Source organism: Sarcophilus harrisii, chromosome 4 (genome assembly GCF_902635505.1).
Source record: "Sarcophilus harrisii chromosome 4, mSarHar1.11, whole genome shotgun sequence".
In the NCBI taxonomy this organism is placed as follows: domain Eukaryota; kingdom Metazoa; phylum Chordata; class Mammalia; order Dasyuromorphia; family Dasyuridae; genus Sarcophilus; species Sarcophilus harrisii.
Window position 1 is genome coordinate 420,215,190 of NC_045429.1, and position 17,330 is coordinate 420,232,519.

The following is a 17,330-nucleotide window of genomic DNA, read 5'->3' on the forward strand; positions in this document are numbered from 1 at the left end:
TTACACATGAGGAAACTGAGGCACCAAGCTGTTAAATGACCTTCCCAGCATCACACAGCTAGTCAGTGTCTGAGGCAGTCTAGGAGCCCACCAGCCTTGCTGATGTTAGCATTTATAATTTCTAGAGTTCCTCTCATAATTGGAACGGACTTCCTACTGCTCTGTTTGTTCATTTGTGTTCATAAGATAATAGGGCTTCTTTCTGAAAGGACCTTAGCAAGCAGCCATCTAGTCCAACCCTTCCTTTCACAGCTGGGAAAGCTGAGGTCCAGAGGGGCAAGTATTTTACCCCAGGGGTCACACAATGAGAGAATTTGAATGCCATCCTTTCTGCTCCAGATTCAGTGCCATGGAGGCTTTTTTTAAAAATAGCTGCACCAGGACAATGCACTCTAAAGGTTTTATTTTGGGGACTTGGGCAGAAAAAGTCAGGGTTGGGTCCAGAAGGCGCCAGGACGGGCACTCCAGGCTAAAATGCTCCTGGGGAGATCAGACCCCCTCGAGACTTCTGAAGGCTAGTGCAGTCAATAATGTGGCCACCGTCACACGGAGCTGGAAGTAGCAAGCGTTTATTGGCACCCGCGGTTTGCCTGGCAGTGGGCATGGAACCTGCCCTTGGAGAGCTCACATTCCAAGCGGGGAAGCAGGACAGACACACGGGAAGCACATCATGCAGTATAAGACAGTGTACATCGGAGTTCTAAAGTGTTTGTGGCAGACGAACTTTCATAGGAGTCCAAGGGGAGGGAGATAGGCCAGGGCTGTCCCAGGTGGTACAAACTTCATGGAGGGGGGAGGAGGTGCTTCAGATTTAAACCGGCAGGGACGCCTTTGAGGTGTCTAGTATCTTATAGAGGAGGAAACTGTGATCCCTCGAGGAAGTGACTGGCTCGGGCCACAGAGAAGCGAGCCTGGGAGCTGGGCCTCTGAGCCCCCTGTCAGGCCCTGAAGGGTGGGGGGACATCAGGGTATAGGGACGAGGAAGCCAGGCCGCCCAGCACGCGGGGAGAGCCTGGGCTCCTTTCTCTGGGATTCCTTTCCCAGCGCTGCTCCTTTGGGGGCTTCCAGTCCTGCCCATGCACAACGCAAACAACCAGGCAGCCTGGCTGGGCGGTGGCCAAAGGCCTGGCAAGACTCACCAGCCCGAGGGAATCGGGGGAGGGCAGAGCCCCTGCGGATGCCAAGAGCACAGTGCCCAGCCACCCCTGGGGTCAGAAAGGCCTCCCATGTGGGCACCGTGCCCAGACTTCCCAGGGCCCCCACGGCAGGCCCCCACAGCTGCCCGAGGCTCACGGTTCACCCTGAGGTGGGATGTGTGGGTTCTCTTGAATTTTTCAGCCCTTGTAAAGGGTTGTGCACTTGGGCACCAGGACTGGGCACGGGGCCTGGGCATGGGCCTGGGCATGGGGCCGGCCTCTTTCCAGGTTTTCCCAGCGGCTCTCATTCACTCCCTTCCTCGAACGTGCTTCAGCTTGTATGATGTATCCTCATCACCGGAGCAGGTGGGTGTGTGGTCAGTAACTAAATGTTGATGGAGATGATGTAGAATTTGTGGGAGAGGGGCCTGAATCTTTCTCCTACTTGGTTCTCCTGGGCCTGGTGGGCAAAGAACTTGCCCAACATGAAGCTGCAGTGAGCCACAGGCGAGGAGCCCCTCCCCCAGACTGGGCTGGGGACTTTATCAGTTGATAAGCCGGGGCTGTGCTACTAATCACTTTGTCCTTGACAGTTCACCAGTCATTGACTCTCTCTGGGTCCCATTTTTAAAATTTCAGGATGAGTTGCATTGGGCCAGATGAGAGGGAGTGGAGGAGAAGAGAAGATTCTCGTTCCCGAGCTGGTCTGAAGGTCCCTCCCAAGTTCTCGGCTCTTGTCGTGTGTAGGGTCTTGATGCTGACATTCTCCAAATCTGGCTCTTCCCTAGCCCGTCCGGCATCTTGCATAAAGGGCTGGCTTTGGGAGCAGGAAGGACAAGGGCTGCTTCAGGAACATCAGCTGGGGACCCTGGACAAAGGCACCCCAAAGTTACAGAAGGGCTGCTGATCTGTGTCCCGAAAGAAGGTTTGGATTTTGGGAGTTTCCCCCATTGGTGTCATGGGTCCAGAGTTCTTTCCCACTCCAGGATCAGATGGACCGGACCGCCTCCTCAGCTTCCCCCACCGGGGGATCTGCTTTCCTCCCCTTTGGCCCCCAAATCAGTGATCCTCTGGAACCGGACGGCTTCCCACAGATAGGTGAGTGTTAAAAGCACTCACTTCCCAGACCTCCTTCTCCATCCTTTTTCCTGCCCAGTCCTTGGTTTCTCTGACCTGGCCAGCAGAGACCGGACTTGGAAACGCAACTTTAACGACTCAGAAATGTGGAAGCAAGTTTCCTACAGTAGAACTGAAACAGAGTCTTGAAGTGTGACCTCCAGGGAGAAGAGATGACTCTCAGTATATAAAAACATAGTAAAGAGAACCAGAAAGAAGTGTCCCTTGGCCCGGTTCTTCACCCTGTCGAGCTGGCCTTCAGGCCCATTGCCCGGTCCCTCCATCAGGACAGCCCACTTGGGCTGCCTTCCCATCCTTTGGGCCAAGCTGGATTCTGAGGAGGAACTGGGAGGCCAAGGCAGGAGCTCCCTCACAGACCAGGGGCCTGCTTTGTCATAGGGAGGATGACAGGGATTTCAGTAGCCAGATGGGCTAGAATGACACTCCCCGGGTCTGGTCACTGAGAGCCGGCGCCAGGCCCATCCCCAGACGGGCAGTTCTGCACCCAGCAGGTGTGCCCAGCAACAAGCCTGAGCCCTGTGCATCCCTCCGCAGTGGGGTCCCCCTCCCTGGGCCTTTCTCCTGAATGCTGCTGAGAGCTGCTCACAGAGCAAGACAGGCCCCTCTCCCAAGGACCTCTCACCTCCAACAGCATCTCCCTGGACCATTACAGGGTGGACTTTGTGGCAGAACGTCCGAGGCCGGAGGAGAGAGCTCGAATTTGGCCAGACCCCCTGTTCTCTGGGGGCCTCGGGGGCTTAGTTTCCTTGTCTATCAAGTGAGAGGCATGGATTAATGAGGTGTTTCCCAAGGTCTCTTCCACCTCTAAATCCTGGAGGCCTGAAGACTGGAGGTGGGGTGGGGAGAACACCTAAATAATTTAGTGCATTTACCTAATGAAAACCCCTTACATTTCCTCGGGGCTCAGCATGTAGGAAGATGGTAGAGATTTGACCCAGTACTGAAATGCAGCCCTTTTTTGGGGCTGGGCCATTTGGCCACTGCAGTGCTTCAGGAAGCCCAGGGTATATTTTATAGAGGACATTTGAAGTGAAATTTAGAGCATCTTTAGAGTTGCCTTCCATGGTCATCCAGGGATTAGGAGGGAAGAGGTCTGTCTCTGATGTGGGGAGATGTGGGCAGAAGTCCATTATGTCCAGATGCATTTATAGAAAGGCTCTGAGATGGTTCTCTGTTTCAGATGAATCATTTTACAAGTTGTGAACCTGCTTCTAGGAAGGTGGGTTAATTGGCTATAGTCTGGTATGTTTTCTGAGTTGCTTTTTATTTCTTTTTTGCTTCTTGATCTTTTTCAGTTCAGATTTCTAGAAGTAAAGGCATTTACTCTCTAGAAAAAGAAGCAGCATGTTAAAAAAAAATCATGTCTTCAAGATGTGATACAGTCCAGGAGATTTTGGGGACTCTGAAAAAAAAATAAGGTATCATTTATTAATTTATTAGTTCAACAAGAATTTATTGGGTAGAACTGTACTATGTACTTAGCAAGGAGAAACAAAAAATAATTGAGCAGATTTGTTCATTTTCTGGTAAGAGAGTTATCATTGCCTTTGATGACCGTAGGTACGAAGCCCAGGGGAACTACATCCCAGAACACTGAAACAATTGGAAGATGTGATGTGACTGGCAGACTGTGAAGAGCAGTGATCTCTGGAGAAGGGAAGGAAGAAATACTGCAGCACTGGAAAAGGACAAGTCCCCAATCCCCATAAAAGCAAAGAAAATGAAGTTTATAAAAAACTAGAGGCCAATGAGGTTGACTTCTACTCTTGGCAAAGTTCTAAAGCATACTATAAATGGAATGGTTAAAGAACATCTAGAAAAGGAAGAGATGTTCACAAAGAACCAGCAGAGCTTCATCAAGAATGGATCATAGAGTCATAGACTTAGACCTGGAAGGGATCTCAGAGGCCTTTGAGTTCTACTTTCTCATAGTCATATCAGACTAACTTTATTTCCTCTTTTTGTAGAATTACTAAGTTGGAAAACCAAGGAAAAGCTCTTGGGTAGATATGGTGCACCTAGATTTTAACAAAACACCTGACAAAGTCTTTTATGTTATTTTCATGAAAAAGATGGAGAGAGGTAGATTAGATGCTAGTACAATGAGATAGAAGACTGGACTGACTGGATCCAGAGTAATTATTAATAGTTCTATATTGCAACTTAGAAGGAGATCCCCAGTGGGGTACTCCAGGAATTTGTGCTTGGCCCTATGCTTTTTTAACATTTTTAATTAATGACTTGGGTAAAGATACATGTGTTACATGTTTGTCAGCTTTTCAAATGATGCAAAGTGGGAAGAATGACTATAACTAGATGATTGAGTAGGATTCAGAAAGATTTTGACAGACTGGGACACTGGACCAAGTCCAAATTTAATAGGAATAAAAGCAGCGTCTTAGGCTTGAGTTCAATAAATTTACTTCATAAATATAAGGTAAGGAAAAAATCCATGGTTAAAGAGCAGTTTGACAAAGATAGTGGGGTCTTGGTGGGCTGCAAGTTCATTTTGAATTGATGGGGTGATTTGATAGTTTAAAAAACGAAATCATAATGGAGTGATTTGAGTCTTTTTTGAAAAAGACTTGTCTTTCAGGAATAAGGAGAATAATAGGTTGCTATAGTCCTGCTACAAATGCAGCGTTGTATATACTTTTTAATCATTATATTTAGAGCATCCAGAGGAAGGCAGTTAAGATGGTGAAGTTCATGCATATGAATTCTGATGGAAGGAACTGGGAATTTTTATACTTGAGAAGAGAAGACTTATGAGGGGCACGCTAGCTGCCTTCAGATATTCTGAAGGATTGTCACATGGAAGGGGAATCAGAGATGTTTTGTTTTGTTCTAGAGAGCAGTACCAGGAGTAATAGATAGAAGTTGCAATTGAGCAAACAGCCTTGATGTCAGAAAAAGCCTCCCAACAATTAGAACTGTGTGCAGGGAAATGGAATGCCTTAGTAAGGAAGCTTCACATTCTCCCTCACTGGGAGTCTCTGAGCAGAGGCTAAATGGCCACTTGTCCAATAGACTCTAGAAGGGTTGCCTCTGATAGATGATTTGGATCAGCTGGCCCATGGGGTCCCTTCCAGTAGGAAAACATTGTAGTTCTGTGTAAAGAAGAACAAGATAGCATATCTGCCTCCTAAGTATTCATGCATCTAGAGAATACATTTAAAGAAACAAACAAGCACAAGATTTTATGGCCTAAATTCTATTTAAATTCCCTCAGTGTTTGAGGAGAAAGACGAGGCTACTTTGGGAGGACTCTTTGGAAGCCAATTTTGAGGTAGGTCTCAAGGGAAGTGTGATTCGCATATACTGTCAGAGAGGGAGGAAGATTACATGCAGCAGGAATGGCAGAGGAAAAGGCAGCGAGATGATTATAGGAAGTAGTAAGTCAGTTTGACTGGAGTGGAGGGCCATATTGGGCAATAATAAGAAATGTTGAAATGTCAATGGAGGTCCTTAAACACTGAGATGAGGTGCTTAGAGGTGACAATGAGGAAAAAGGAGCCATTATTGGGTCTTGAGCAGTAGAGTGAAACAATGAAATTTGAGTTTCTGGAAGATGCTGATGTGTTATAATCAATTGGAATGAGGAGGAAAAGGGAGAACAGGCAGTAGAAAGTATTATTAACATAATTGATATCGTATCAATCATCATTATAAGCTATTAAAGCTTGTCGCATTTGCTCATTTCTGAAATGTAAGTGATCGTGTTGAAAATTCAGTTCTTGCTGGCTCTAGCGCATCCCTCCTAGCAACACAGTGCTCAGTGACTATTTGTTGAACTGAAAAGAATGAACACATTAGTGGGGCCTTTTTATTCTTCTCTGGTCAGGGATAATTATTTGTTTTAAATTGCTTTGCCTTCATTGAAGTATATGATGCCCATCAGTAAAAGATATTTCTACAAATCCCAATAAAATTTTAGTTCAATTAAACATTGATTAATCATATTCCATATACAGGATAGACTGCTGTGTCTTGCAGGAGATACAAAAATGAATAAAACATCATCCCTGATTCAAATGAGCTTATCCTGGAAGAGAGATAAGGCACATATCAAAATAATGATCATATTAAAGCTCATATTTATGTTGAATATTATTCTTTACAAAGTGTTTTCTTCAAGACAACCCTGTGTAGTTAGTAGTACAAATATTATCTTCATTTTATAGATGAGGAAACTGAGGCTCATGGTGGTTAGGGTCTCACAGAAACAAAATAGACCATAATAAGTACAATGAAAGATATAAGAAGTACATGAGGACTTAGTTCTAATTGGGACAGTCAGGAAAAGTATCATGTAAAAGTGAGCATTTATGCTGAATCTTGAAGAATGTGAAGGATTTCAAAAGGTAGACATGGGGAAAAGGGCATTCTAAAAACAGGCCAAGGTGTAAATAAAAGTACAGAGGCATGAGTATACCATCAGAAGAATATGAACTCCTTTCCTATGGGACACTGATTCCAGTACCACAAGTATAAGTTTTTTTTTTAATGCCTGATATCTTTTTTGTGTCTTCATTTTTATTTCTGAATTGTTTGCTACCCAGAAAGATGGCTTTCTGCGAAGTTTGTATAAGAAAAAAGAAAAAAATTAACCAACATGTCTGAATATATGCAGCCTTGTTCCCCTGAAGTCCTCCTACTTCTGCAAAAGAGGGTGGTGCATTGGGAGCTTGGGTCTGAGAAGTGAATGCTATTATCCCACAGAGTATGTGCATAAATAGAGCTCTGGTTCATGAATTTGCTTAATTGTTTTCTGAGACCAACAACTGTGAGCAAAGCTTCTTGAAAGTACCTTCATGCACATGTAATTCAGAAATGGTTTCCCATACCATTCACCTGGATATCTTACCTGTTTTGTCAATGACTGTGTATGTTTCTGTATATCCCAGAGAACCTATAAGAGCATCAAGTGCGGGGTGAGGGGCAGAAGCACCCAACCAAGGGCACAGAGGGATGAGCCTGCCAGGCCAGCTTCGGAATGCAGCAGCTGCAGGTGGCCCCGTTTTTTAATCTCAGAGTCTGCAGATGGAGAGGGAAAAAATACCATTGAGGGCAAACTGGGTGCTTTTTTTTCTTCATGTGGCTCATTAGCAAACAAATAGCAAACACTGAAACAATAGGAGTTGTTTTTAATAAAAGCCATTTTTATCAGATCACCATTTAATTTATAGTTGGCTTAAGAGCAGATCTTTCTTCAAAGGAAATTCCATTCTTGGATTCATTCCCATGATCACTCAGTCAAATGTGAACCTTTGCCAATAGAATAATATTACACATTGCCTAATAATGGAATAGACTTCCTTGGTTCATTTTCTCAACAAACAGGTTCATAGAAAATCCCTTTGTGCATATAGCACTTTTCTTGCGTAGTATTTAGCTCTTACCAGATATTCTATCATTAACCCTCACAACATTAGTAAAATGCTTAGGGAGAAAAAGTGCTCATTTTATAGTTGAGAAAGTCAGTGAGTGAAGAAATAGATTGGCTTACCAGAGGACACCCAAGTTATCAATAATAAGAAACAGACCATAACACATTCATCCATTCAATAAATATTTATTGAATGGCTACTACATGCATAGCAAGGAAGGGATCTGTGCAGATTAATGATTTCTGTGCTGTTCTGTTCCAAATTCTTTCTTTGGGTCTTAGGTCTTTAGGTCTGATTCCCCCTTTGCATCTGACCTCTTTGTGGCAGCCAAAGGACCCAGTCTCTGAATAGAGTAGAAGTCCAGAAGCCATTGTGTTGTATGCAGCTCTTGACCTTTCTATGCCAATAGACATTCTTTGTGATATGTGGAGAAAAGTCATTCAATGGGAAATGAATTCCCATTCAACTCATTCAACAATTCCTTTTTTAAAAGCTTCATAATCAAAGGCACCTAAATACAATGTTGACTGATCGTGATATGAGTAAATAACAACTGAATTTTCTGAATTAAATTTTTTCTAGTTACTTTTTATCTTAGAAACCAATTTGATTCCACCCTAGCTCTTACATAAACCCAGGGCGTCCTGGTCAGTCTAGAGAAACTTCTTGAAAGACTAGCCCAACCACAAATTGTATTCTAAAAGAACCCAAGGAGAGCAGGATGCTTCTGGGGACTGTTTAGGTCTGCCTCTGTCCAGCCTGGGAGGCCAGTTAAGTTCAAAGTTTTCAAGCATTGGTACTCAAGGTTCACGCTAATGTGGTTATAAACCACTGGATCCATTCAAGGTCTTTCATATACTAGGGGACAGGCTAGACCTGAGAGCCACATCAGAGGAAATTGCATTCCCACATTGTAGTCTGAACCCATCAGCTCCCAAGGACACCGTGAATCAGCTTTTGTGAGCAGCTGCCTCACGTGAATAGCTGTTGTATAATTCTCTCCCTGTTGACCTTACTCTGAGCTGTTAGAAAACTGGCTTGGATGGCAAGTAGTAACATAGCTTGCAGAGGTCATCCTTTAACACTGTAGTGAACCATAAATAGCTATTGAATCCAATCAGATTAAATTTCAGTCTGCACCAGGTCTCTAAACCAGTCAGAGTCCCTTCAATTCCATGCACAGAACAGATGTAGAGGGACCTACCTGTCACTTTGATATCTCCTGTAGCTTTGGCAATGTCATTCTCAATCATGCAGGAGTATGTGTTGTTGACAGTGACATTGTAGAGCACTGACACCACCTTCATGGTGACATTCTCAGAGTTCAGCTCAAAGCTGGTGTTGGAAACTTCAGAAAAGTTGGCTCCCTGGTCAACCTGAGAGGCCCAGGCCACAGTGGGCTGTGGGAACCATCGGGGAGCCTCGCAGCGCAGACTTTCGGAACTGGCATTGTAGTCCACATTCACATCTGGGATGCTGAAGGCTAAAATGTAATCCACAGGAGAGCAGGGGTCAGGACTAAAGGTGCAAGTCAATGGTTTGAGAGCAAAATTCAAAAGTAAAAGCATTAATTAACTTGCATCCATTTGGAGTTTATTTAGGGGATTGACACAAGCAGACCTGTGCTTTAGGAAAATTACTTTTGTACAGGGTGAAGAGGATAGATGGGAAAGTGAGAGACTTGGAAGAACTCTTAGGAGCCTATTGCAGGGGTCTTGAGGACCCCACTCACCCCCCCAAAAAAACTAGTTTATACCTAGCCCTGGGCATCAGGCTTCCCAGGGTCCTGTGTGTACGTCTGGTTGCTCATAGAAGCATCCTAGGACTAGAGCATAATTCGTATATATATATATATATATATATATATATATATACACATACATACACACATATGTATCTATCTATCTATATATATATATTTAAATCATATCTGCTGTATACAAGGTAGTGGGCTAAAAGCTGGAGATGCTAATAGAGACATGACCTGGACCCTGTAAAAAACAGTCCCATGGGAATGGGCAAATATGCAACTGCTTTGTAAGAAAAGAAAATGAAAGTGTCAGGGGAATTAAAGAAGAGAAAGAAAGAGGGAAAAAGATGGTCACATACACAGAGAAAATGGCAGAGGGGGAAGGAGGGAGAAAGATGGGAAGAGATAGAAACATACACAGAGAGACAGGGACAGAGAGGGAGAGAGACACAGAAAGGCAGAGACACAAGAGATTACTTTCATCTGAAGGGATCAAAAAAATATGGAAAAGATGACATTAGAATTAGTTGTAGAAGGAAAGAAGAGGCTAATTAGCAGCTAGCGTTGTTGAGCAGAGAGTCCACCAAGCAGAGATGATGGTATGAGATACATAGATAGAAGACGGCAGGATGAAGGAGTGTAGGGTAGTCCAGTTTAACTGGATCAGAGAATACAAGGAGGAGAGTATGAGCTAAGACAACATGAATTGGTTGAAACAAGTGGCAGACATCAATTGGAGAATGGCTGAATAAATTGTGGTATATGAATATTATGGAATATTATTGTTCTGTAAGAAATGACCAACAGGATGATTTTAGAAAGGCCTGGAGAGACTTACACGAACTGATGCTGAGTGAAATGAGCAGGACCAGGAGATCATTATATACTTCAACAACAATACTATATGATGACCAGTTCTGATGGACCTGGTCATCCTCAGCAATGAGATCAACCAAATCAATTTCAATGGAGCAGTAATGAACTGAACCAGCTACGCCCAGTGAAAGAACTCTGGGAGATGACTAAAAACCATTACATTGAATTCCCAATCCCTATATTTATGCACACTTGCATTTTTGATTTCCTTCACAAGCTAATTGTACAATATTTCAGAGTCTGATTCTTTTTGTACAGCAAAATAACGTTTTGGTCATGTATACTTATTGTGTATCTAATTTATATTTTAATATATTTAACATCTACTGGTCATCCTGCCATCTGGGGGAGGGGGTGGGGGGCAAGAGGTGAAAAATTGGAACAAGAGGTTTGGCAATTGTTAATGCTGTAAAGTTACCCATACATATAACCTGTAAATAAAAGGCTATTAAATTAAAAAGAAAAAAAAAAAACAGGTGGCAGAGTTTCAAGTCCTGGGATCAGGAGTTCTTATTTTATTTGGTAGGAAATGGGGAAATGGAAGGTTTTTTGATCAATAGTCATAACACTGCACTAATTAATAGTATTACTTAGTGAAATGGAGGGGTGATTGGGGTGATATACTGAGGGCAGGAATATTGGGTTAATGACTATTACAAAGGTCTGGGAGAGAAGAGATGGAAACACGAATGGGGGACTGGAATCAGGAGGACTGGGGAAGGATTGCCCAGTGGTGGTGGTCATGAGAAAAAGGGGGAGGATGAGGATGGACTGCAAGGATGAAGCCTCTTCAGACTGGACAGGCCCTGACTAAGTGAAGGCAGGCCCAGGCTTCCTGTCTTTAACAGCAGAGAAAGAGACTAAAGGAGGCACCCCCAACACTTAGCATAGTGGCTGTAACATAGACACTTAATAAATATTTATTCATTAATTTTATGGAAGTTATCCATCCTAGCAACTGTAAATAGATAAAAGGATATAGGGGAAAGATCTCAAGGCCTGAGTTCTAATTCTCTCTCTTTCTCTCATTAGGCAAATCATTTAACTTCTCTAGGACTGTAAAATGGGAGGGACTGGTTCAAGTCCCTTTCAGTTCTAGACTTATAATGACAAAACTCAGGCATTTCTTCCCCTTGGATATATTGCTTCTTATTCCAAAAATGGCTATATTTTGAAGTTAAATTTATTTCTCCTGGACCTATAGGATGAGATAATAGTGGGAGATGCAGGGGGAAAATAGGTCCTAGACTCTCTGCAAAACATTGTGATCCAAGTTTATTTCTTCTTCATTTGCCAAGTGCCTTCTGGCTGTCAAGAACTCTGTTAGGGCTACAAGGTCTGCAAAAGAAGCCATATTTTCTCTTCCCAGGAGCCCTCAGTCAGAAGAAGGTGATAAGACCCATAACACAGGAGAGATACTCCCATAATTCATAATTCCTCTCTTGCTTCACACCTGGGGTGGCAGAGAGGGTTGAAGAGCTGAACATGTTATATATTGCAAGATGTTAGAATGAATGACTTCTCAAGTCTCTCTCTTCCTCTGCAAGTTTATGATGCTTTGAATTCAAGGGGTTAGATTGTATACATTTTGGAATGCTCAGGGAAAGACTATGATGGATGGGGTAGGGTAAGCCTGGGAAGGCTTCTGGAAAAGCTGGATCCCTGAGTCTTGAAAGATGAATAAAATGCTTATTGACACAGGTTTCCAAAACATTTCCTTGTAAGGACAAATGGGGCTTTTGTTCAGTTCCAACTGCATGCTCTTAGAACTGAACCCCAGCCCAACAAACGCTTGTATAAATGTAAGGAGTCTGGCACATTATACTTGATCTAAATAGCAAAGGAGACTTCTCTTTGCCCTAGATGTCAATTAAGTCTATTCTGTTATATCAGAGACTGCTGTGGCCAAGGATGTCTATACATTGAGGGAGTAGAGGTGCCATGTGGGGATCTCCAGCTGAGACAGGGGATCAGTAAATGCAGATGGGGACATTGTCAGACACTGGGACACATGGGAAGCAGGCTTCAAGTTAGTGTCAGGAATCGCTCCGGGCAGAAGAGTGGATGCATCTGATTCAGGATCATATAGGGAGGCTCTAAGGTTTGCAAATGCATTCTCCATTTAATAACCTTTGAATAATCTTTGAATTTAGCCCTATTTTATGGATGAAGAAGCTGAGGTTCAGAAAACTAAAGGGATTTGCTCAAAGTCTGACAACTTATCTGAACCAGGACTAGAACTCCAGCCTTCTGATTCCAAGGGAGTCCGCGTCACACAGTACAATGGGTGCTGGCCTTGGGCTGCCATCTTCCATTTACTCAAACATAATAGGCTTGTATAGGCCCAGGACAGGGAGACTGGCCTGTTGTGTTGTTAGTGTAGATACAAGACTCCCAGGTGAGGAAACTTCCTTTACCCAAGCAGAGAGGCACCTTCTAGGGATTCAAGTGCCTGAAATAAAAGCCCGAGGACATTGTGGCCTCCATGAGGGGTCAGAGGTGGGCTGGGAGCCGGGGGGCTTCCTGGCTGCCTCTCTTATAGACTGAATAACTGCTCACCCAGTTGGATTTTGGACACGTGACGTGATACCGATGTGAGTTTGGGGGACACTTCCTTCCCCCTTCCCAGCTGTGACTCACCTCCGGTTTTGTATTCCAGTTTGGCGTTCCCCTTGCCCTTGGAGGTGATGACGTAGCACTTGTAGGTGCCGGCGTCTGTTAACTGCACATTTTTCAGCTTTAGAGAAGCGTTGCCAACTATCACTTGATCTGCAAACACGGCCGTGCGGCCCTTAAACATGTCATCTTGGCCAGACAGATCATCCTTGCCTGCTTTGAACTCATGGACCAAGCCCATGACGCCTTCCTTTAGCCACTGTATCACGATGTCACTGAGTTTGATGTCGGGCTCAAACGTGCAGCTCAGGATGCCATCCTCCCCGATGTTCCCTGCCGAGGTGAGAGTCGTGACCGCGATGGAGTGCCTCCCTGAAAGAGAGATCAGCCCCGGAGGAAATGTTTGCTTGCCTTTGAAGGGAAGTCTCCAAAGTTGTGGATCCCAGAGGCCATCACCCCACTCTGGAATAACCATGGCTGATATTTATCCTTCATATGGTTCCATTTATTTTTTAGTCTGGTTAACCATAAAATTGCTTCCTAGGTTCCCTAGGCCATTGGTGTCAAGCTCAAATAGCACAACTCTCTGATAAGGTAGAAACCCCCATTTTATGATGACCAACTTATGTTCTCCACAGCCATAAGATCATATATTTAGAGCTAGAAGGAACTTTAGAGGATCTACCTTCATTGTATGGGTATGGAGAGTCTAAGTAACTTATGGAAAAGCTAACTTAAGTGACCTCCCTATTGATGCAAGACTTGAATCGAGGTCTTTCTAACTCTTTATCTAATCCCATTCACTATGCCAAATGAAGTCAGGGCTTTTTCTCACTTGAAGCACTTTGCCTTTTTTTTTCCAAGTGCACCACAAATTAAAAAATAAAACAAAACCAGTGACTATATCTTGGTTGTAGTAAGCATGTAATAAATGATTGGTTTGTCAATTAATCTTATCAGGTTAATTGAACCTGATGAATGAATGATCAGGTGAACGATAAAGATATTGACAATTTAAGCCAAGGATTATCCTGAAAAACAAAATGAAATTTATAGGAGCATACATTTAGAAAAGCCTGTATAGTCCAATTATTTTATTTTACAGATGAGGAAAGGGTGAGTGACTTGCCCATGGTTACACAGAGAGGTCAGTGTCAGACAGGGAAATTTGAGGTCCCATCCTAATTTCTTCATTCGTGTTGAACACTTTCCCCACTATTCCTACCCTGCCTCTGTTAATTCTGTGTGGTGAATTCCTAAATGGGGAAGCAGTTTGCAATAAATGGTGATAATACCAAATTATGGGTGATTGTCAAAGCTAACAAGGGCAGAAAGTTAAAATGGTTGATGGAGGAAAGGTGATGTAGTATAATGGATTTAGAGTCAAAGGACTTTTGAGACAAAGGAGATTCTGCTATTTATTGCCTCCTTGACTCTGGAGAGGTCACTTCTATGGAGTTGATTTTCCTTGTGTTAAAAATAGAATTAGTACAAGATGAATGCCTTCCAGCTCCAAATGTCATTGTGACTCTCATTCCCCTACTTCCAAGGTCAAAGGAGAAAAGAGGAACACAGATATTAGGGACCCATGAGAATTATAGGAATGGCTTGGATTTGGGGAGGGTCCAGTGGGAGTAGAAAGAAAGGAACAGATATAAAAGAGATTGCAAAGGAAAAATGAATGGATATTGGCAGATGAGCAGATATATAGGGGGGAAAGAGAAGGAAGAGCCCAAATGATAACAAGGTTTCAAGCCTGGATAACTGAGAGGTGATGATTCTATGACCAGAAATGAGAAAGTTTGGAAGAAGCATAGTTTTAAGTGGAAAGATGAGTTTAGCTTTGGATCTTTTGAGTTTGATGATCCGGAAGTATATTTGGGTGAAAGAAAATACTAGAGTGTTGGAAACACAGGAGAGCAGATGAAAGGATGATAATTGCAGTCACGGAAACACACGAGAATATTCATCATCTTGAGCAACATCCATAATTAGGAGATGAAAAGAGGACTGAACCAGGAAAATTAAGAGAAAGGAAAGCTATTGAAACCCAGGAAGAAGAAAGTATTCAAGAGGAGGAGGTCAGTGGTGTTGATTTACAGAGAGGTGACGGACAAAGAGGGCAGACCATCTGATTTACTTGATGAATGATTGTTAAGAGAATCCTTCAAGTAGCATTCTAGGTTCAGAAAGCAAATCAAAAGGGCTGAGAAGTCAATGGATGGTGGGAAAGTGAAAGGTATCAAGAGGAGACAACTTTTTCTAAGAGTGTAGTGTGAAAGAATAGGTGAAGTAGATGATGGTATTTTGAAGGATGGCAGATTTTGATGAAGTGTAATTAAAGGCAGATCTGTCCATGAAGGACCCAATAGATAGAATGAATGTTGCTGGACATCCTTCATCTTTGAAGAGGATCAAACACATCACAATGTGATGTGCAATGTCTTAACTTGTGTATGAATTGATTTTTAGGGAGGCAGAGTTGCATCAAATTGTGACCCTCGTTCTGTCTTCCAGAGTCATCAAGGTCCAGTGGCAAGACTAGGCAGGAAATCTCAGGATGGCCTGGGATACAGTGGACGACCTTGAGGTCTTTGATGTCTGACCAAGCTCTAAGCCCTCCTGAGTCAGCCTCCTTCGTGGCTTTTCCATCAGAGGAAGTCTTCCCTTGCTTGGGATAGACATCCCCCAAGTCATTAACGGGCTTGAGCTTTGTCTGTTATTGTCAGCCTGGTTTGGCCCACCTTTTTGGAAGGTTTTACTGGGATATGGCCACTGTACATGCTATAGCTTCCCGGATTCACAGGTAAGAGAGGCAAGTGATGAGATGGAAATAGCTGAGGACTTGAAGGCTCCACTCAAAGGTCTGGCCTTCATTCATTAGCCATTGTGGAGGGCAGAAGTGACTAGGACCAGAGTGGTGCATTAGGAGGATGTTGCTATGAAGTGAAAGACTGTTTAAGAGAGCTTCTTGCAATAGTTTACAGACTAACTAAGGATGTTCCTTAGGCACTTCTGGTCAGGCAACTGTGACTTTTAAGTGCTGGACACACACTAATGAACAACGGAATGTCCAAATTTATGCAGGTTGTAGTTTAATAAAGGGAATAAGAAATGCTAATGACTAAGTAGGTGGAAGATCAAAGAGTTGGCAAGGATCTTCCGTTATCCAGGCTTTCATTTTACAGAAGAATAAACCAAGGTCACCAGAAGTGACTAAGTGATTTAGGAGGTGTCAATGATATGGCCAGGATTTGAAACCAGACCCTCTGATCCTGAGTCCACGGCTCTTTCTACTATCCCACAGATCATTTGTTGTCCTCTGTTTTCTCGAACTTTTTTTTTTTTCAAATCAAATGAGATAATGTTTGTAAAGTGCTTAGCTAGCACAATGCCCGGCATATGTAAGTGCCATATAAATGTTTATTCCTTTCTCCCCTTCCCTTTTTAGAAGGAGTAAAAAACAACCTATAAAATCCAAGAATTAGGCAAAGTCAACCAAAGCCTTTATTTGTAGAACAGTCTCTTATATCAAAAAGACTCCTAGTTCTTTGGCTACACTATAAGGTTGTCCAATTACTGATTGGACATTTTCTTAGATTGAAACCTGAGAAAGACACTAGCTTAAGCTAGGTTTCCCACTACTACATCTGGGGCCCTCTCCAGGCATGCTGATCTATATCTGGCCACTCTCTCCACATAAGTGAGACCGGTGACTTTGCACAGTCCTTCCTCACTTAAATACAATTTATTTGCAAGTCATGGCCACCTTCCTGATGTCATGGTCCTCTTCAAGAATGAAGGACAAGCAACCACAATATTGGGAGATCTTGAGAAAGGCCTTCAGCACATTAGAAGGAATCTCCATGAAGAAACTGCAGGAAGGCATGATGAGCAAGAGCTGTACATTTAAGGATCCATTCAAATAAAAACATTATAGTAATTATTTTTGTTCTGTAGCTTTCAGTAGCCTCTGATAACATCTGAGACTGTAACCAAATGAGACAGTGCTATAAATGTCTAACTAAATTCAAACTATTTTTTTCTTTTTTTTAAGGAAAAAAACCACAGAATATGTTTTTTACTTATATACCAAATTTTAAAAAATTTACTTAGCTATCTTTATCTTTTAAAGTAAATGGTTCTTCTGATTCCCACCTGCTAGTATGGGCAGGTTTTCTTCAAGAGTGGCTATGATGAACATCTTCCTTTGAGTACATTGAAGTTATTATCCCTGATAATTACAGGTATAAAGGATTGTTATTTCCAAATCTAGCCTTGGACTAGCACCAGTATACTTGCAAAGATTTAGAATCTTCTTTTTGTACAGCAAAATAACAGTTTGGTCATGTATACTTATTGTGTATCTAATTTATATTTTAATATATTTAACATCTACTGGTCATCCTGCCATCTGGGGGAGGG

General features: G+C 42.9%; 1 protein-coding gene across 1 annotated transcript; it reads right to left on the reverse strand.

The window, feature by feature from the left end:
* Positions 1-7,185: 7,185 nt before the first annotated feature.
* On the reverse strand, positions 7,186-13,829 carry VTCN1 (V-set domain containing T cell activation inhibitor 1). The gene is made up of 3 exons (XM_003769842.2): positions 12,930-13,829; positions 8,868-9,146; positions 7,186-7,310 (listed from the first exon to the last, which is right to left on the reverse strand). The coding sequence occupies exons 1-3, from the start codon at positions 13,378-13,380 to the stop codon at positions 7,186-7,188; spliced, it is 855 nt and encodes a 284-aa protein (XP_003769890.1). The 5' UTR covers positions 13,381-13,829.
* Between the last annotated feature and the right edge of the window lie 3,501 nt (positions 13,830-17,330).

What these genes read in the sequence shown, in the direction of transcription:
- VTCN1 (XM_003769842.2), bottom strand. Translation starts at nt 13,380, where the DNA reads ATGGTTATTCCAGAGTGGGGTGATGGCCTCTGGGATCCACAACTTTGG. An exon ending in ACTGGAATACAAAACCGGAG is followed by an intron (nt 9,147 to 12,929) that starts GTGAGTCACAGC and finishes ATTACATTTTAG; the next exon opens with CCTTCAGCATCCCAGATGTG. An exon ending in AGGAGATATCAAAGTGACAG is followed by an intron (nt 7,311 to 8,867) that starts GTAGGTCCCTCT and finishes CTCCATCTGCAG; the next exon opens with ACTCTGAGATTAAAAAACGG.